This window comes from Jaculus jaculus, chromosome 10 (genome assembly GCF_020740685.1).
Source record: "Jaculus jaculus isolate mJacJac1 chromosome 10, mJacJac1.mat.Y.cur, whole genome shotgun sequence".
Classification (NCBI taxonomy): domain Eukaryota; kingdom Metazoa; phylum Chordata; class Mammalia; order Rodentia; family Dipodidae; genus Jaculus; species Jaculus jaculus.
In genome coordinates this window covers 96,365,996-96,386,840 of record NC_059111.1, presented here as the reverse complement: position 1 = coordinate 96,386,840, position 20,845 = coordinate 96,365,996, and the positions used below count along the sequence as shown (strand labels likewise).

Sequence of the window (20,845 nt, the reverse complement as noted above, 5' to 3'; positions counted from 1 at the left end):
GCAATTGAAATAGTCGCTCATTTATCTTTTCAGGGTAAGACAGTGAGTGCCCAGCAGACTATGCCATGCACATTTGAGCTATAGTTTGCTGTGCTCTCCTCCTCACTGAAGCTGTGTGTGGCACCTGGGAAAGATGTGCCCTAAACTGGAACACTGTTGTTCATGGGGAGGTGTGTGGCCCTGCGGGACATTTTCTGTTCCCATCTGACCTTTGCTAGGAGGAGGGGAACCACCTAGAGAGCAGTTCTGCTTTGAATGTTGTTTTTAGCTGAGGGTCTGCTTCGGCCTCACTAAAGCTTAGACTGTGAAACTTTCTGAATACCAGCCCTTTACCACAGACGTTGGGGAACAATGCCAAGGCTTGGATTTGTGTCCCATGCAAGAGCTGGCCAGGCCAAGGTAGATCGTCATATGTCCGTGGGTCTGAAGGATTCAGGTCAACTTGGAGTAACAGCCTGGAGACTAGGGAGAGGCCGCTTTGCTATCCACAACCCCGATTCTGTCATCTTGTTTCCTGCACCTCTTTTACAAGTGGCATTTGTGTCAAGGACTTGGGAAGGACTTTGAAATGTTCCCAAGCAGAATTATTCTTTAACTTTGTGCACCAGTTCCTGTGATCTTGAACTTTGATGCGGAGTGCCAGAGGACCAACCAGGTGCAAGAAGAAAATGAAGTTCTGCGTCAGAAGGTGAGCTTCCAGCAGGCTCACACTTTGGGAAACACTTCTGCTTTTGAGGTGTGAAATTAGGCAGTGGCAGTGAAGGGAGGGCTGGTTAAATATAGAAAAGCTGAACTGATCTCAGATGAAAGTGAGTCACCAGAAAGCCAGGATTGGGATTTGAGACTGTGCCATGCCTGAGGGTGAAATTCTGTGGTACCAGGAATAAACTTGTAAGAAGAAAGAGACTGTGTGTACACCACCCTGAATTCTATATTTTCATCTTTTTTTGTTTTTTGGTCTTCCCAGTCTTTCTCCATATGTCTGTTGTTTATAACACATGTAACGTAGTTGTTCCTACCCAGCTTCAGGGGACTTTTTTACCTCTGTGTTTTGCCCAAGAGCATTTCCCTGTCTTGAAAATCTCTGTGATATTGTTAGGAAAAGGAAGCTTATAAGCTATTTAGATCTTAAGGTTTAAGATTCTTGGCTTTTGAGGGTGTGTATGTGTATGCTCATGTGTAGTTTTCTTCAGGAAAAAGGTTAAATATACTATAACTTAATATTTTAAAAAATATTTATTTGCAAGCAAAGAAAAGCAGAGAGACAGAGACAGATAGACAGACAATGGATGTGCCAGGCCATAGTGCCTCTGCAAATGAACCCCAGATGCATGTGCCACTTTGTGTTTTTGGCTTTATGTGGGTTCTGGGAATTGTACCCAGGACCTTAATGCTTTGCAGACAAGTGCCTTAAATGCTGAGCCATCTCCCTAGCCCTTACCTAATTTTTTATTTCTCTGTGTTCCACAGACTGATTTTGTATATGCCACCAGTCAAACCTAGCACAGCAGGACTGGGTGGAACTGTTTTGCTGTTGTGTGTCTCAGTGAATTCAGGAACAAGTGGGAAGAAGGAAGTAAATCAAATGATAAAAAGAAAAAAAAAAGTGGGCTTCTGATGTGTATAGTTTTTGGCTTTCTCTACCTGTATAGTGTAGTATCATAAGTTTCTTTGATTTTTCCAATGTTGGATATACAGATATGTGAAGGACACCTTGAAATTGAGGGCAAGTGGTACTGTGAGTGAATGAGGCTGGATTTGAATGGGATGTGTCTGGAAATCACCCTCAGGAGAGGTCAGGCCATTCGAGGTCACTGGCTAACAGCTTCACCCGTCCGTAGCTTTTTGCCCTGCAAGCTGAAATCCACCGTCTGAAGAAGGAAGAGCAGCAGCCGGAAGAGGAAGAGACGTTGGCCCAACACAAACTGCCTCCTTATGTTTCTAGTATGGACCGCCTTGGGGATTCTGAGCTGTGAGTGTCGTGAAGGCTTGTGGGTGAGAGTGAGGACTGGCACAGTCTTCTGTCTTCTGTTCTCTCTCTGTCTGTCCAGGGAGAATTTCCAAAGGGCCCTGGCACACCCGCTCATGTTTCATGAGTAAGGTCTCTCTCATCCCTATGGCCTACTAGGAGTTGTTCTTACAAACTGAGCTTCTGGCTGTGTCTAGAAGGGAGAGTCGGGGGAACCACACAGCTGGGCCAGGGCCTGCGCATCCAGGTATGCATCGGATGGGTCAGCCGAGCAACCGTATTGGGAGAGTCCAGGAAGCCTTTGTGCCCTGGGCGGAACATCTCAGGATAGAAGAACCAGCAGGAGGCATTTCTCAGGAGAAAGGTGCTGAGGGTTTAAAGAGGTGGGCAGCACGGAAGGGAAGTGTTTGAGCCAGTTCAAGCAGAAGTCTGGATGTCAGCAGCAGTTGAAGAAATACAGGGGCAGTAATTGGCAAGTCAGTATAAATCCAGGCGGTAGCTAAGTGCCCTCCACTGGAGATCAAATGCCAGCCAAAGATGCAAGGAGAAAATTTTCAATTTGATGTGTTTAAAGCATTAAAGAGAAGAGTTAATTTTAGTAGCTTTTTTCTTTTTTTTTTTTTTGGTTTGTCGAGGTAGGGTTTCCCTCTAGTCCAGGCTGATCTATACTTCACTGTGTAGTTTCAGAGTGGTCTTGAATTCATGACGCCACTCCTACCTCTGCCTCCTGAGTGCTGGGATTAAAGGCATGCACCACCATGCCCAGCTTAGTAGCATGCTTTATGTAGCCCAATATATCCAACTATTTCAATGTGCAATGAATAGAAACAAAACATAATGAGCGTCTCACAGTCTGCTCTTGCCACGTCTTTGAACTCCAGCGTGTCTCACACCCGGAGCTCACCTGCATTTGGAGTAACTGCAGTCAGCTGCTCAGTGGCCATCAAGACAGCCCTGCGCTTTCCCAGGGCCCTCAGAAAAGAGCTGCAGACTCCACTTTGGGGCCAGCTGAGCTCTCTGCAGGACATGGTGCCAAGGATAATGGCACTTTCAAGCCCAGGCTTCAGAATGTGGCTAAGGAACCCATCCCTAACCGTGTCTGAAGCCCAGGAGCCCTGTGTTCTTGGATCTTCTTCTTGCACCCCAGCCCCCGACCCTGTGGTGTGTCTGCCTCACCAGAGCCATGGTGTGCGGCCAGAGGACCGCCTCGCTCTCCCAGTCGCCTCGAGTGGGTTTCCTGTCTTCACTGCTGCCTCAGAGTAAGAAGAGCCCCTCAAGGTTGTTGCCTGCCCAGGGCCCCCCTCAGGCCCAGAGTTCAGCCAAGAAGGACGCGCTCAGCGGTCAGGTAAGCCCTGGTCCTGCCTGTCAGGAAACCTTTGACACCTGTTTCTCGGGTCTGCGTGCAGGCCTCCTTACCACGTGCAGGACCCTGGGCCCCCTTTTCGGTCCAAGTTCCTGGACATGTTATAAGCTCCTGAATTCAGTTCTCATTCTCATTGTTCCCCTCCCCTGCCTGTCTTCTCTCAGACCAGTGACGAGTCTGCAGGTTGAGAGCGAGAATAAGAGTGTGGTACAGGAACTGGGAGGACAAGGAGGAAATGCACCACAATTGCAGAAGCCACGAGGCACGCTGCTGAGACAGTGGACGTGCCATGTGCATGTGCACGTGCGCGTGCGTGTTGATAACGGGTAGAGCCGGACCTGCAGCCAGGGCCTCTGACTGTTGTTGCCCTTCCGTGCCAACTCCCATTCTGCCCCGTCCCGCTAGTGATGTGGTGGATAGTCGACAGGAAGTAGGTAGGCCTGGAGGAGTCCTTTCCCTTTTCTCGCGTCTTCCTTGAATCTCAAAGGATTTTGACCAAGCTCAAGTATGAATTCAGGCAACTCTGGAATTTTGAAGGTGGGGGGATGTAAGTTAGGGTCTGGGTACAGGTAAATTAAAGTTACCTGTGACTCTGTTATGTACAAGTTGGCATTTGCTGATTCTGAAAGGATTTCCACTCTCTTTGCTTTTCCGGTATAGTGCAAAAGAGCCAAACAGTCCACCAAGTAGTTTTCCTGGCACTTGTTGGGGTTCAGTGTTGTCAGGAATGCCTGCTGGCTGTGCGTCGCTTACACTGTACTGCTTGGGGGGGGGCACACTTTCTCTTTTACATATATTTACTAGTTACTGATAAGTCAAGTGGTCATAGTCTGTGTCTTCCTCTTCTACTGTGCTTGACTTGGGCTGCAGGTGACAATAGCAGTTTCGGAAGGGTCCCCAGGCTTGGGACCGGGAGGTCTGCGCCATCTGCCATTGGGGTGTGGGGGTTTAGTGTTTCTGAGCTAGAGATGCCAAGCGGGACTGCAGGGAAGACAGTGTGGGCTGTGGACTCAGTCAGCTTTTGAGTATGGATCTTTGTTTGGTGTTCAGATTGCTTAAACTCCCCCAGCTTGCTTGGGGTGGTCGGTGACTCCTCCTAGGAATAATCGCACTCCGGTGTACTGCAGTACCTTCTGAGTGAGCAGCACTCAGTACGTTTTTAGTAGAAGGCCCTGGGAGTCACTGCAGAGGCCTTGAACAGCATTGGTGCAAAGCAACCGTCACCTCAGCATCCACTAGGGTGGAGGCAGTTAGAAATCAGGCAGGCAGCTGGGCGTGGTGGCACATGCCTTTAATCCCAGAGCTCGGGAGGCAGAGGTAGGAGGATCACCGTGAGTTCGAGGCCACCCTGAGACTACATAGTGAATTCCACGTCAGCCTGAACTAGAGTCAGACCCCACCTCGAAAAACAAACAAAAAATCAGGCAGGGTTACCTCTGCACTTGCATTTCTGATCATTTACATCTTGTAAGTAGAACTTCAGCTTGTCAGAATATGTTTAAGTCAGTCACTGCTTTGTTTTCTTGACTTCTCTCACCAAGCAACATTTTACAGATTTGATAGATGGTATATGTAGAGTCCCTTGCAGTGAGCATGACCTTGTGAAGTTCAGTTTCACTTACTTCAAATGAAAGCCAGCACAGAGATGGCTTCTTTGGATTAAACCTGTGGCTACACTCTTAAAATGTTCAGGGATTGTGTGTCACATGGTGAAGTTGAAATGGCATGGGGAATTTTGGGGGGAAAGTTTATAGCTAAGGAGAGGATAAGAATGTGTAATTTCAGGGAAACATTCTTAGCTTGCCTCTAAAATAAACCAAGGCTGGGTTTGCTCACAAAGCAGAGATTGTAGTTTATGAATAAAGACCACAGCTATCTACAGTCTGAACCACGTGCTGGTCCAGTTATGTTTTTTTAATTTTTTTTTTACTTTTTTTGAGGTAGGGTCTCACTCTAGCCCAGGCTGACCTGGAATTCACTATGGAGTCTCAGGGCGGCCTCGAACTCATGGCTATCCTCCTACCTCTACCTCCTGAGTGCTGGGATTAAAGGCGTGTGCCACCATGCCTTGAGTGTTTTTTTTTTTTTTTAATATATGTTGTTTTATGTGAGGTGTGTATGTATGTGTTTGTATATTTTTGGCAAGGTGCACATGTATGTGGTGTGTGTGTGTTTGTATATGCATGGGCAAGTGCACATGAATGTAGTATGTGGGTATGTGTGTGTATATATGTGTGTGTGTTTGTATATGTGTGGACAAGTGCACATGTGTGCTTGTATTTAAAGACAAGTGTCTTCCTCAGTTGCTTTCCTTATGCTTTGAGACAGGATCTCTTTTCTAAAAAACTTAGAGTTTACTGCCTTGTCTAGACAGCTGGCCAGCGAGCCTCAGGGACTCTCCTGTGTGCCTCCCAGTGCTGGGATGACAGGCACCCGCCAACACTCCCAGTTCTTACTTGGGTGCTGGGGTCCTTATGCTTCTGTGGTAATCCCTTCACCCGCTGAATCATCTCACATGCTTTTAACTTGATGCTGGGTTATTTAGGCTTAGCATTAATGTTTCAATTGTAAAGTAAGTAGGAGATTGATGTTGAAGGGAGTGACAGAATTTTAGAGTTGAGCCTTCACAGTCTCTGGGCCCCCAGTCCTGCTAAGCACCAGCACAGTGTCCTGGGATGTGGAGCTTGCTGCCGTCGGCGTGCGAACGTTTGCTTATTAGAGAGCTCTTAGTGGAAACTGCTGTTTAACTTTCATTCACTGATCTTAGCTTTGTTCCCTGGAGCCTCAGAGCAAGGCTTCTTGCATAGAACAACCTCCTGATCTTTTCCATGCTAAGCCCTCTCTGTCCTTCCCTGTCCCCAGCATAAAGGCATGACATATCTGGGCCCCTGGTTCTGGGGGTGTGTGTGGGGGGCAGGGGCTTTCTAATGATTCAATCCTTTTTTTTTATTTTTATTTTTTTAGGTAGTGTCTCACTCTAGTGCAGGCTGACCTGGAATTCACTATGATGTCTCAGGGTGGCCTCGAACTCTCAGCAATCCTACCTCTGCCTCTTGAGTGCTGGGATTAAAGGCGTGCACCACCATACCTGGCTATGATTCAGTCCTTTTTATCATAAATGATGTCCTTATTTGAGTGTACAGTTCTAGTTTCTGTCTCTCCTACTTCTGCTTCCCAAGTGCTGGGATTAAAGGCATGAGTCACCACTCCGGCTGAAACAGGTTTCTTAATATACTTTCTTGCTTAGCCAGGGCATGTTAAGCACAGTCTTCCTTTTTTCTACCACTAGCATACCAGAATCCTTCTTTTTTTTGTGATGTTAAAGGATAATTATACAGAAAACGTAAACTGTATTTTATTGTTAAATGAGCAATATGTAAGGTGGTTATACCTTCTGACTTTAAATATTATTTACATATAGCATTGTGCATTTCACTTGCATCAACATTTTGCCCATTTATGACAGGTCATTTAAGCTGTAATCAGTTAATGAAGTGTTCATGGAGTCGTCATCATCGTCGTCGTCATTTGAGACAGGGTCTTGCCCCCTAGCCCAGGCTGGTCTGGAACTCAAGCTGGTCTTACACTTGCAGCAAACCTCCTGCTTTAGCCTCCCAAGTGCTGGGATTATAGGACCGAGTCACCACACTTGGCCTTGTAAGGTAGATGGCAACATGCACTCTCCAGGCACTCGGTGTGGATCTAGAGGCAAAGTTAGGAAGGGGGGAGTAACTGAGACTACAGTTCCCATGGTCTTGGGGATCTCCAGGTGCAAGAGCTAAGCAGGGCATTGTCAACAGCAGACAGTCCTGGGCCTCCACTCTGCTCACATCCTTCCCCCAGGCGATAATTCTGTGCTTTTCACACCCACTTAGTGGAGCTTGGGGCCACACATGGGAACTGCCTTATTATAGAGAGAACCGTTAATTGGCTGTCATGTAAAGAAAGTCAAGCTCCACAACCTTCTGCACCACTAACTTTATTAATATCAAATTACCTCCTTGTTGCTAAGATACCAGCGGCTAGGACAGCTGCCCTGGGGCTGTATGTGGTGCTGGGCAGGAGGGGAAAAGGTACCATCTGTCCAGTCTTCCTGTCTGCGGTCCTGCCTTATGAGGGCCTGTCTTCTGGGTGGCTTTGTGTCTCAGGTGAGATGTGTTTTCTGTCCCACCTGGTTGGCTGCCTCGCCAGAGCTGTGTGACTTTGGAATCATACTTCTGATCTGCTCAGGCCAGGTGTCAAGTGTATCCACCTCCAGAGTAGGTCACATAAGACAGTCAACTGATTTCTTTCCTGAACTGTCGGAGTCAGCCAGGTTATGACTGAATAGAATAGAAACCATTGGGGTGTTATATGAGTCCAGTAGTTAAGATTTTATTGGCTTAAAAAATATTTTTAGTTATTTACAAGGAGAGAGAGACACTGAATGGGAATGAGAATGAATGGGCACTCCAGGCCCTCTAGCCACTACAAACAAACTCCAAGTGCATGTACCACTTTGTGCATCTGGCTTTACTTGGGTACTGGGGAAATGGTCTTTAGGCTTTGCAGGCAAGTGCCTTAACCATTGAGCAGTTTTTCTGGCCCCGAGATTTTGTTGGCTTTTAAGCATGTGACATCTCCAACTTTGGCCCAGGTAATGCTTTCCTCTTGAGCTGACTCCTCCTTATGTTATCTCCCTGAAGCCATCTTTGGGGCGGACACTTACTCACATTGGCTCTTGACCTCCCTGGAGCTGTATAGTTACCAGCACATTCCAAATCCTTGAATTAAAAATGAGCCGTGGCCAAGCAGTATAGCTTACATACTGTTCTAGCTCTCCGTGGAAGGAAAGGCTTAAAGTTTATAAGCAGGCATGTGTGTGTGTGTGTGTGTTGCGTGTGTGTCTCAAGATCTGTCATGAACATGCTTGACAGGACGTCTTCTGCATGAGAAGGCAGGAGGGCAAAGCCATGGACGTTTAGCATTCCTGCTTTGGTTGTCTGACTAGTGAGCTGAGTAGTCTTCCGAGTGGATGGGCCCTTCCTTTCCTTCCTCTTTTGGCTCCACATGGAGTCCTTACTGTCTTAGTTTGCCATTGACAGAGGTAATGTTCCATCTGCAGTTTAGCTGTGTTCGCACTGTGTGGTAAGTTTCTGCCTCGAACTTACCACTCATTCCTTCCTTTCTTCACGGGGAGCAAGATGGCCAGTATTTCGTACCTCAGATCTGTTGTCGCTTACTTGTGAGCTGCTTCCCTTTACAATCACTTTTCTTCTCTGGAAAGTCTGAGATATGTTCTTGACAGTCTCAGCATTTGTCTTATGCAAAAGTTCCCTTTTTCCTCATGGACTTGCTTCCCCCCAAGATTTCTTGTCACATGAGCACAGCCAGCCATCTTTTCTGTGAATCCACAATAAACCTAGTGTGATGAATCTCCTACTGCTTCTTTCACTTTTTGGTAAATGAAATTGTCAGCTTTTGAGTTAGTTTCAACATTTAAAAATTTTTTTCTGTTTATTTATTTATTTGGGAGCGAGAGAGAGAGAAAGAGGCGCGCGCGCGCACACACACACACACACACACACACACACAGAGAGAGAGAGAGAGAGAGAGAGAGAGAGAGAGAGAGGGAGAGAGAGAGAGGGAGAGAGAGAGAGGGAGGGAGGGAGGGAGGGAGGGAGGGGAAAATGGGTGCACCAGGGCCTCCAGCCAGCCACTGGAAACGAACTCCAGATGTGTACACCATCTTGTGCATGTGGCTAACGTGAGTCCTGGGAATCGAGCCTCGAACTGGGGTCCTTAGGCTTCACAGGCAAGTGCTTAACCGCTAAGCCATCTCTCCAGCCCAGTTTTAACATTTTTAAGGGATTTTTTTTTAAAGGTCTAGTGTCATCATCAAAGCAGAGATATTTTCACGTTGTCAGTCTAGTCTTGTTGGAGCCTATTTTATTTAAGTGTGCTGATATTTCCACACACCATTAGATAGGAGTGGAGACAGTGTATCTGTCAGTTACTTTCTCATTGCTGCAACTTATGGAAGGAAAAGGATTTCAGGGAAAAAAAAAAAAAAAAAAAACCACAAAAAACAGTTCCAGAAGAACTCACTGTGGCAGGGAAGGAATGGCAGGAAGGACAGAGTGGGAAACTGGTGTTCCCTGGCAGGAAGTAGAAAGCTGCAGGTGGACTGGTGTGGTGGTTTGATTCAGGTGTCCCCCATAAACTTAGGTGTTCTGAATGCTAGGTTCCCAGCTGATGGATATTTGGGAATTAATGCCTCCTGGAGGGAGTGTATTGTTGGGGGTGGGCTTATAGGCTTTATAGTCAGTTTCCCCATGCCAGTGTTTGGCACACCCTCCTGTTGCTGTGGTCCATCTTATGTTGGCCAGGGGGTGATGTCCACCCTCTGCTCATGCCATCGTTTCCCCTGCCATTATGGAGCTTCCCCTCAAGCCTGTAAGCCAAAATAAACCTCTTTTTCCCAGAAGCTACTCTTGGTTGGGTGATTTCTACCAGCAATGCAAACCAGACTGCAACAACTGGACTACAAAACCATCCTGTGGAGGGACACGCTTCCTCCAGCTGGGCTCCACCTGCCAGAGATTCCACAGCCTTCCTCAGCAGTGCCACTGGCTGGGGATCACGTATTCAAACGCATGAGCCTACAGGGCATCCCGCCGCCTCCTCTGCCAGCCCTGCTTCAGGGCCTTCCCAGGAACTGGGAGACTGGCTTTAGGAGCTTCACACATTCTAGACTCTTCAGTAGTATTTTATTTAGAAATTTGCATTGATGCTCATCCTGACAGTGACCTGTGACTTCCTTTCTTGTGTGCTATCTCTATCAGGCTTAGGTCAATGGTACACTTGCTTCATAAGGAAGAATGTGAGAATTTCCCATCCTTTGTCTACTCTGAGGTGATTTTTGTAGCATTTAGGATAGTGTGGTCCATGTGGGTTTGATAGAATTTACTGAGAAATTATCTGGGGTATACCACTTCCCTCCCAACCCCCAAGGTAGGGTCTCACTCTAGCCCAGGCTGACCTGGCACACTGTAGTCCCAGGCTGGCCTCAAACTCACAGCGATCCTCCTACCTCTGCTTCCCAAGTGCTGGATTAAAGTCATATGCCACCATGCCTGGCCTCTACTACTTTTTGGTGGGGTAACTTTTCAGTATGTTTTGCAGGCTCTCATTTGTTGCTCCTTGTGGAGAATACTGTTTAAGCTTTCTATTGCTATTGGTATTTTCTTTAGAACTTATTCATTTTGCATGAAAGTCTACAAAGAAGTTGCCACAACTGAGTTTGTCAGGTGTTTCTGAAGCACATTAAAGTTTGAGAACCACCGGATACAAATGCTAAAACCAACTCCTCAAAAGTACACAGTAGCCGAATTTAGAAATCAAAGCAAGATGACTATATAGTGAACAGAGAGGGTTCGAGAGCGACACCGTGCGGCCCCTGACGTCTGTGTCCCAGAGACCTGCTCCCCGCTGCTGCTTTTACTCTTGTGGAACCTTCACCTTCACTGAACCTAGGTGTAATGTTTTTGGATTCTTTTCTCATTTCTTCTCAAAAATCCACCTGAGGGAGGACCGGAGAGATGGCTCAGCAGTCAGCTCACTTGCCTGCAATGTATCATGACAGGGGTTTGATTCCCCAGTCCCTACATAAAGCCAAATGCACAAAGTGGCGCGTGCATCTGGAGTTTGTTTGCAGTGGCTAAAGGCTCTAGTATACCCCTTCTGTCTCTCTCTCTGCTTGCAAATAAATAAATATTTTAAAGAAAATCCAGCTAAGGAGGGCTGGAGAGATGGCTTAGGGGTTAAGGCACTTGCCTGTGAAGCCTAAGGACCCATATTCTACTCTCCAGATCCCACATTAGCCAGATGCACAAAGGTGAGGCAAGCGCAAGGTTGCACATGCCCACTAGGTGGTGCAGGTGTCTGGAGTTCAACTTCAGTGGCTGAGGCCCTGAATGCCAATTCTTTTTCCTCCTTTCTTGCTCTCTCTAACAAACAAAAACAAAGAATTTAGCTGAAAGATTTCTTGGTCAGGTTGACGAAATTGCCAAACCTGCTAACCGCTGCCTGGGCTTCTGTGATGCCCTCACCTGTCAGGAGCCCATCATTCTGGAAATGTGCCATCCCCCCAGGAGACCCATTTTACTTTTAAGTGCTGTGTTGTATCTCTGGCTTTAGAATTCCCATAGAATTCTTTTAGATTCTGCCGTGATGGTAGAGCTTTTGGAGGCCCGTGTTGAAATTCCTCAGTCTATACTCCTCCCCGCCCTCGCGCCCCCCCCCTCCCCCCGTCAGGCCCTGTGGGTCCTTGTTTTTGCAGGCAAGTGCCTTAACCATTAAGCAATCTCTCCAGCTCAAGAAGTTATTATTTTTAATATAGTTAATTATACACTTTATGAACAAATCACGTGTTAGTCCCATTGCCCTTGAGTTATCCTCTTAAACTCCTTCCTCCCCTGCTCAGTGGAGTTGCTGGTGTTCTCCGTCAGTCAGTCTCTGGAGGTGTGGAGATTATTGGACTCGTTCCCTTTGCTCTAGACTTGGACCGTGTCACCCTCGGAAAATGACCCAGGGAAAGTTTGTTTCCTGACTACTGTCATTAAAGGATGTTGAGTTTCCAGTGAATCACATTAATAATGTCTGGTTAATAATAATTTTATAATACAGAAAAGGGACTGATTGTTAAAGTTTAAAAAAATGTTGCGCACACACTGTTGTGTGTAAATGTTGATGTCACCCTGCATGAGACCTGGACTGCTTAGTCATCGTTCAGTGAGTCCCAGCTTCTCTGCCTTAAAGAGAATTGATGGCTCCCTTTAGGTCAACGGGATTATTGGCTTCTCTCCAGGTGAAAGTACAGGCTAAGGTGAGCAGCTCACCTGGGCAGTTTGAATCTCTTGCCCTAGACAGCCAGGGAGGCCCTTTCCTGGGAGCTGGTAGGGCGAGAAGCTGCTCCCCACTTGCACCCCTTCTGGCTTGGGGTCGCTGCCATGGCACCCCAGAGGAGACTTTTCACAGCTTGCTTCTCATCCTCTAGACCACCAAAGGGAAGGACTTGCCACCTGGAGCCAAGGATGGGAAGAGCCTTCTGGGCGGGCCCAGCCCGGGGGAAGCCAGCTGCACCCAGCAGCGGCAGCGGCGCTTGCAGGACCACGGCAAGGAGAGGAGGGAGCTGTTCTCCACCTCCTCCTCCTCCTCCTCCCAGGTATGCCAGAGGCCCCTCCGTGCAGGGCCTGCTCCGGCCTGCCGGGTGGCAACGGCTTGCACTGCACTCCTGGCAGCATATCCTCAAGTCAGGCCAGAAAGTGCTTGCGAAGATGAGTTCTGGGCACCTTGGCATTCCAGTTCTTCCCATGTGGTAACTCTGTGTGTATATGATGACTTGATCGCCGTGGCTTAACCCAGAGCCACCCCCAAGTACTGGCCCACAGTATATCTTTCCTCTGCTCTACCAGAGTCCCAGTGCTAACAGCTGGGTGCTCCCTGAGCAGGTGGTGTGGCCACACCCTTCCCATGCCAAGCACCGGGCACAGAGATCCCCTCTCTGAGAATGTGGACCAGCATCTACTCTTTGCTGGTGGTATAAGTTGTTTCTCCCACATATTCCAATGGAAGCAGAGGTGGGAGGAATTTACTGGCTCACCTTCTTGACCATTTCTCTCCGTACTGGGGATTTTTGTTCATCTTCAAACAGTTTTGCCATGAGCAGCCCGCTGGTGACTGTGGTGAGGTGGCTGTGGATCCTGCAGGCTCACATCACAGGCCTGTTATGCTGGAGGGTTCAGGATGTTCCCGCAACCCAGCCACAGTCGCACAGGCTCTGAGGTCCCTCTGTTACAGTTTCACTATTTTTTTAAAATTTTTTTGGTTTATTTTTATTTATTTATTTGAGAGCGACAGACAGAGAGAGAAAGAGGCAGATATATATAAAGAGAGAATGGGCGTGCCAGGGCCTCCAGCCACTGCAAACGAACTCCAGACGCGTGTGCCCCCTTGTGCATCTGGCTAATGTGGGTCCTGGGGAACTGAGCCTCGAACCAGAGCCCTTAAGCTTCACAGGCAAGCGCTTAACTGCTAAGCCATCTCTCCAGCCCATGGTTTCACCTATTGAACTACAGCTCCCATATTACTTGAGTGGCTTCTGTAGACACACTGGCTTCAGGTTGGCCAGTGCCCAGTAGGTCTATGGTCAGTCTGGTACACCAAGTAATTGTGGCTGGCATTTGGTGCCATAGGGGGACCGACACTAGGTTGCTATGGACACTACTGTCTTCAGGACACTCTTCATGCCTGGCCAGTGTGCTGAGGGTTTTTTTTTTTTTATATATATATATATATTTTTTGCAACGGGGTGGGTGGGTAGAGAGAGAGAGAGGGAGGAAGGTGGTCTGGGGAGTAAGATATGCTATAAGCTATTCAGCACAGGGTCTGGTGCATAGTGGTCTCTTCTGCATCCTGTTCCCTATGTTTTGCCTGTCCTGCGTCGCAGCAGAGGCATGTCTTGAATCCCAGCAGCTGTGACAAGGAGGGTGGCCCAGATCCTTCCTCACCAGGACTTGCTAGGGGAGTAAAGTCTCCTGGCAGGAGCTGTCAGGGAGTTGGTATGTCATTCTTCCTAGGTTTGCTGAGCCCTCGCTCAGATCAAAGCTGACTTCTGCTCACTGTGACACCCAGAATCCCCCAGTGTCATGTGGGGGACTTTGCATTGCTGATTTGCCTCTATGCTGGCCACAGGCTACAGAGAAGAAGCCAGAAGTTAGTGGCCCAGAGGCTGAGCCCTGTCCAGAGCTCCACATAGAGCCAGTGGAGCCATTGACACGCGTGTCCACCTCAGGCCCTGAGGGAGGAGGAGGCCGCCCAGAGCAGCCCTTCATTGTGCTGGGCCAGGAGGAGTTCGGGGAGCACCACTCATCCATCATGCACTGCAGGTGGGTCTGGGAAGGTGAAGGCTGATGGCTGGAGTGGTGGGTGGAGTTTGGCTCTTGAAGGGTCAGAGAAGGGCTGGACAGCTGCTCACTCAGTAACGTTGCAATCATTTTCCCAAGACTTACTTTGTAATTAGTCTTTATGTTGGTGCTTTTAGGGTTATGCCATGTGTAAGTTTATATGTACATATACGTGGGGAAAGCATGGTCCTTTAAGAACAGCCCTTTAGGGAGTGTGGTTTGGGGGGGATGGCTTTTTCTTTTGACAGCCTTGATGTGCTCTGCCCTTAGGGCTGTTAATGGAGTGTGTTGAGGGACATTCCAAATCCCCTTAGACCGCAGGCACCCCGAGGGCAGGTCCTGCCAATCTTGCCATCGTGCCAACACCCTAATAGTATTTATTGAATGATTACAGCAGTCTACACTCATCCTTGGAGTATAGAACCTTAGGCATTATTATTATTATTATTTTTTAATATGCTTGGAAAGTTGGGAAAGTATTTGTTTTGGTGATGGCCGAAGAGCGTGAAGCCAGGATGCTACCACCTCCCTCTTCCTTGTTGCAGAGTGGATTGCTCAGGAAGGAGAGTTGCCAGCTTAGACGTGGACGGTGTGATCAAAGTCTGGTCCTTCAACCCCATCATGCAGACCAAGGCATCCTCCATTTCCAAGTCACCGCTGCTCTCTCTAGAGTGGGCCACCAAGCGGGACAGGCTGGTGAGTGGCACTGCCTGCAGCGCTTGTTCTGTGGCTCAAGTTGAAGAGTTCTCTCGGCTCCTGACCGGCCAGGTTAAGACAGCCGCGTTGAATCCCCACCTCCTGTCCATCATTAGGGATCTGGGGCCTCACAGACTGGCCTGCAGGTGGTAACGTTCCTGGATTCATGATCACTGAACTGAGCCTGCAGGGGACCTGGAGATGGTGGAAGGTGTCATGTTGTTTACTGGTCTGTCACGGAAGACCCTCTGACTTCATATCCCCCACTTCGGTTGGTGTTTCTGAGCACACTGTTAGTGCGCCCCGCCTGGTGCTGAGACCCACCTGCCAGGTCCCATGTGCAGCCTATGCTGGCAAGGGGATAGAGTTCTATTTTGCGGTTCCCATAGGCCTGATGGTCCTAGGAATGGTACAGTTTTTTTTTTTTTTTCTCCCCTCCTCTGAACTTTATATTTGAGAAAGGATGTGTGGTTGAGGAGGTGAAATGGACCACTTCATTTTGCAGGGATATGCCACGTAGCCTAAGAGAGAAGCACCAAGTTTCCATTTCCAAGTGAATGTTGAAGTAATGGTCTAGCTGATATCCCCAGGGACACCCAGACCTGGGCTGCTCTGTTGTTAATCTTTGAAGCGTTTCATCAAATAAGTCATAGGTTCCTATAGGCGAGGAGGGCCTCTGCTGTGTTATTCTGGAGGCCTTACAGAGCCAGTCAGGGTTGCCCCTGAAAAGGCAAGTGGGACAGTCACCCAGGCCTCATGACAAGCCAAAGCCAGGTTGAAGGAGGGGTAGGAGGAGACCAGGAGCAAAAAGGAATGGTTGAAACAGCTAGGAATTCAAATGCAAAAGGGGGGAGGGTCACAGGGCCTCAAATCAGCCAGAATATTTCCAGGTGTGTCTGAGGTCTGTCATTCCACAGTTACTAGACAGTCTGCTTTCTGTTGCTATATTAATACAGTGGTTGAATATTTTATAAAGGAAAGAGACTTATCTAGCCCACATTTACGTGCTTCAAGAACATGGTTCCAGGGCTGGAGAGATGGCTTGGCAGTTAAGCACTTGCCTGTGAAGCCTAAGGACCCCAGTTTGAGGCTCGATTCCTCAGGACCCACGTTAGCCAGATGCACAAGGGGGAGCACGCATCTGGAGTTCGTTTGCAGTGGCTGGAGGCCCTGGCCCGCCCATTCCCTCTCTCCCCGCTCCCCAAGTCACTCTCAAATAAATAAATAAATGAGCAAAAAATTAAAAAGAAAAAGAACATGGTTCCAGCATCTGCTCAGCTCTGGTGAGGGCCACCTTGGTTACATCACAACATGTGTGGCTTTGTGGTGTGAGCACGTGCCATGGGGAGAGATCACATGGCCGGATAGGAAGTATGGGCTCTTTTATAACAAATCTCAAATGAGAACTCACATTCATTAATCTCTTCTGAGGGCGATGGCCTTCCAGTAGATCCCCTGTCTTAAAGGCCCTTCCACCTCTCACATCCAAGTACAAGGGACTACGCCTTCAGTATGCTCAACCACATTGAGACCATAGCAGACAACTTGTGGTTTTGCTACTGTTCAAGGTTAGCTTTGATGTGTTCATGACATTTAAAAAATATCTATTTATTTATGAGAAAGTGAGAGAGAGAGAGAATGGGTGTGCCGGTGCCTAAGCCAGTGCAAACAAACTCCAGATGCATGTGCCACCTTGCGCATCTGGCTTTATGTGGGTATTGAAGAATCGAACCTGAGTCCTTTGGCTTTGCAGGCAAGTGCCTTAACTGCTCAGCCATCTCTCCAACCCATGACTTTTTTTAGATTTTAGAGGTAGGGTCTCATTTTAGCCCAGGCTGACCTGGAATTCACTATGTAGCTTAGGGTGGGCTCAAACTCATGGCAATGCTACCTCTGCCTCCCGAAGGCTGGGGAGATTAAAGGCATGTGGCACAACACTTGGCAATTTTTTTTAAAGTTTGATTTATTTGCAAGTAGAGAAGGTAGGGAATATGGGTGTGCCAGGGCCTCTAGCCACTGCAGTTGAACTCTAGATGCATGTGCCACTTTGTGCATCTGGCTTACATGGGTACTGGGGAATTAAACCTGGGTGCTTAGGCTTTGCAAGCAAGCACCTTAACCACTAAGGCATCTCCGTCAGCCACCCATGATTTTTTTTTGCGGGGTGGGGGTTGAGGTAGGGTCTCACTCTAGCTCAAGCTGACCTGGAATTCACTATGTAGTCTCAAGGTGAAGTAAGGTCCATGCTAGCCAGATTTTCCCTGGTGGCCTGAATAAGCTGTAGCCTGCCCAGCCCTGCACTTCACTGGAGGGGGCCTGGCTTGTCTCTGGGCATCCTCTCTGACTCCCTTGCCATCTTTACACCCACTCTCATTCCAGCTCCTGCTAGGCAGCGGTGTAGGGACAGTGCGTCTTTATGACACAGAAGCCAAGAAAAACCTCTGTGAAATCAACATCGATGATGACATGCCCAGGTGAGCGTCCCGTCACTGGCAAGGCCGAATGCTGCTGTGGGCACTCTGTGGGTCCCCATTTCCTAGTGCAGTCTCAGAGCAGAGGCACAGACTCCACCTGCGGGCCCCAGTGCTCTGACCCAGCTCTCGTGTATTCCAGAATCCTCTCTCTTGCGTGTAGCCCCAACGGGGCCTCCTTCGTCTGTTCGGCTGCAGCGCCGAGCCTCAGCTCCCCGGCTGACTCCTTGGCACCAGACATTGGCAGCAAGGGCATGAACCAGGTTCCTGGCAAGCTACTGCTGTGGGACACAAAAACCATGAAGCAGCAGGTACAGGGCCTACATACCGTGGGTTTCCTTGGGGCCAGGTGTGGTGCCTGAGGACACCCTGCCGGGTGACTCTTCCTCCTCCTGTGCTTTGAACTCAGTTGTGGCTGGTGAGAACATTACTGGGTGTTGGATGTTGAAAAGTACTATGCCCCTTGTGGGCAGCAAGATTGTGCTAACACTTGGACATCACCCAGAGCCTACCAAAGGACTGCATGGCTTGTGTTATTTTATGAGAGCTAGAGAGAGAGAAAAAACTGGAATGCCAGGACCTCCAGCCTCTGCAGTCAAATTCCAGATGCTTGCGCCACCTTGTGTGCGTGTGCAACCTTGCGTGCTTGCAACACTTTGTGTGTCTGGCTTACGTGGGATCTGGAGAGTCGAACATGAGTTTGACTAAGCCACTAAGCCATCTCTCCAGCTCTGGCTTGTGTTTTAAGAGGAGACTCCAGTTTCCCTCCAACTCCCCAGGAACTTAGAATTGTAGCTAGCAGTAGTAAAGATTGCAGCGACAGCTGACCAGACAGCCTGTGGCAGCTCCTGAGTGCCTGGAGCTGGAGGCCTGTCCCTCCAGAATGACAATAGTGCTGGCAGCTGTCATAGCCCCAGAGTGAAACTGGGTAGGATTGTGATGTTAGGTTATAAAGCTTATAGTTACGAATTTACAGAGATACGTTTTCTTGTTCTCAGTTCTTGTGAAGTAGGGTTATTTCCAGTTCATTCTTGCACTAAGGACATAGCTCTCTGGAGTCCCAGCAATAGAGATTATATCTGACTTTGGACAGGCCTTACACTTTGGACTTCTGAGTTCTGTGCCTATCCATGTGAGAACTTGGCTCATCCGGATACGGTAAACACCTCAGAGTGAGGCCAGCTTTAGAGTTCAGTAGTCCTTAAGGGGTCTTGCTTTCTGCTCGTTTTTGGCCCAAGAGGATACCTTCATATGCAAGCTCAGTACTGTGTGTGTGTATAAATAACATTGTACCTTGCATGTCCTTTTAGTAAGGAGGTCACCTGCTGTTGGGGTTCCATGTTGTTTGAAACAATGTTGGTTTTCATTAATTACCAGATTATATGGACCTTACGCTCTGAGAGTGAGAACTTAGTTCTGGCTTCCAGATGTTTGGGGGGAGGTGCTGGGCTTGCTGGGAGGGGACTGGAGCAGCATTGGCACTTACATGCACACGGGCAGTCCTTCATTGCTAGGGCTGCCTGTCATGAAAGAGATTGGCTGAAGCATGAGTCCCTGCTGCCAGTATGGCATTTCAGTAAGAATTAGCTTGGAGTGTCCTTGAGTGAGGGGGTTGCTGACAGAGGGACTCCACATTGTGTAGCTCAGCCAGCGTGCATCGCTGCCTCGGAATGGGAACCAGCGTGTCCACAGGCACGCTGACCTTCCCTGCCTCTCCAGAGAGCACAGGCGGTTGCCAGCACTTTGCTGAGGTCTCAGACCCATTCTCCCAGCAGCAGGTTGGGGGGAGCTGGCCAAGGGTCCAGTGGGGTGCCTGCACTGCGCCCGGGTTGGAGTATTCTGCTAATGGTGCTTTTGTTTGTTTCCAATAGCTCCACTTCTCTCTGGACCCAGAGCCAGTTGCCATCAACTGTACAGCCTTCAATCACAATGGGAACCTGCTGGTGACAGGGGCGGCTGATGGTGTCATCCGGCTGTTCGGTACACAAGTGTGCTCACGTCCTAGTCCCCTCTTTAAGTGGCCCAGTTGGGAGCAGAGGCTGTGGCAAAAGCCGCCTTTCAAGTGCTTGGCCACAGGCATCCGAGTGTCGCTATGAGTGTAGCCCAGCACGTGTGTAAGTGGTGTAACAATGCCAAAAGCTTGGGCACTTCTGCCGAAGCACGACTTTGGCAAGTTTTGAAAGCACCCATATACCCGGTTTTGTACATGCTTAGCGTTGGTGGACTTGGGAGGGGCAGAGTTCAGTAGTCTCTGTCCTTGTCACTTGCATGGGGTGGAGGAGGTCTCATGAGCATAGTGTTGTCATCCTCTGTCCCCAGGGACATGCTCAGGGTCTGAGATGAGTCAAGACAACTGCATCTGGGTGGCGGCAGTTAGGAAGGAATCTTGTGTCCTTCTACACTTAGGGGATCCCCAGATGAGCTCCAGTTCCCTCCTCTCTCCCCGAACCTCTCTCTCTCTTTTTCTTTTTTTGGTTTTTCGAGGTGGGGGTCTCACTCTGGTCCAGGCTGACCTGGAGTTCACTGTGTCATCTCAGGGTGGCCTTGAACTCACAGCGATCTTCTACCTCTGCTTCCCAAGTGCTGCGATTAAAGGCGTGCGCCACCACGCCCGCCCTGAGCCTCACTTTTGCCCCAGTGAGAGAAGCCTGTTCTGCAGCTCAGAGGCAGGCTTCCTTGTGGGTGGAGCCAGCACTTTAAGCTCTGAAGGGGGCACAGTGACTCTAGCATAGCCGTCTCCTGAGTGGTGGGAGGGCAGAGGGGTACTGTGTGTGGATGCCTTCTGAGGTGCATCCCCCACTTCTGATGGTATCTTGCGGCCTCAGATATGCAGCAGCACGAGTGTGCCATGAGCTGGAGAGCCCACTGCGGGGAGGTCTACTCGGTGGAGTTCAGCTGCGACGAGAATGCCGTGTACAGCATTGGCGAGGATGGCAAGGTAGATGCCAGCAGGATTCAGTGTGTGAGCCGTGAGCTTCTAGCCTCTCTCTGTGTCTGTTCTGTCATCTGTAAAACAGGAACACAACAGCCCTTTGTATGGGCTCTATGCGAGGTTCAAGTGAGTGCACTGGGACTTGGCCGTCCTTGTAGACGGGAACTCCATGTCCTTCCTGGTTGTAGTAGAAGCGACTCCCCAGTGGGTTCATGTACGGAGGGTCACGTCACGACTCGGGTGTGTGGAGCGCACTGAGAGGCTGGGGTCAACTCCTAGAGGGAAACAGGTCTGAGCAGAGCCCAAAGAAATACAGAGGAACATCTTCTCTCTTGCAAGAATGTATAAGGAAGTGCCCCTTGTTGATTTCCTTTGTGGAAGGGTATGTTCAGACATGGGAATGGCAGTAGTTTTGAAAGAGAGTTGGGGTGGGCAGGGGTATGTATGCCTTCCTGTACTTTTGGGATT

General features: G+C 48.9%; 1 protein-coding gene across 2 annotated transcripts in view; it reads left to right on the top strand.

Annotated features, from left to right (window-relative positions):
• The window catches only part of Wdr91 (WD repeat domain 91), a 29,295-nt gene that overhangs the window by 3,836 nt on the left and 4,614 nt on the right, over window positions 1-20,845 (top strand). For both annotated transcript variants that reach the window (XM_004661191.2, XM_045160352.1), the window contains exons 4-13: window positions 606-688; window positions 1,842-1,972; window positions 3,149-3,314; window positions 12,370-12,537; window positions 14,067-14,260; window positions 14,824-14,974; window positions 17,354-17,448; window positions 17,588-17,756; window positions 19,317-19,425; window positions 20,271-20,383. In XM_004661191.2, coding sequence (XP_004661248.2) covers window positions 606-688; window positions 1,842-1,972; window positions 3,149-3,314; window positions 12,370-12,537; window positions 14,067-14,260; window positions 14,824-14,974; window positions 17,354-17,448; window positions 17,588-17,756; window positions 19,317-19,425; window positions 20,271-20,383 — 1,379 coding nt within the window. The remainder of the gene's footprint in view (window positions 1-605; window positions 689-1,841; window positions 1,973-3,148; window positions 3,315-12,369; window positions 12,538-14,066; window positions 14,261-14,823; window positions 14,975-17,353; window positions 17,449-17,587; window positions 17,757-19,316; window positions 19,426-20,270; window positions 20,384-20,845) is intronic.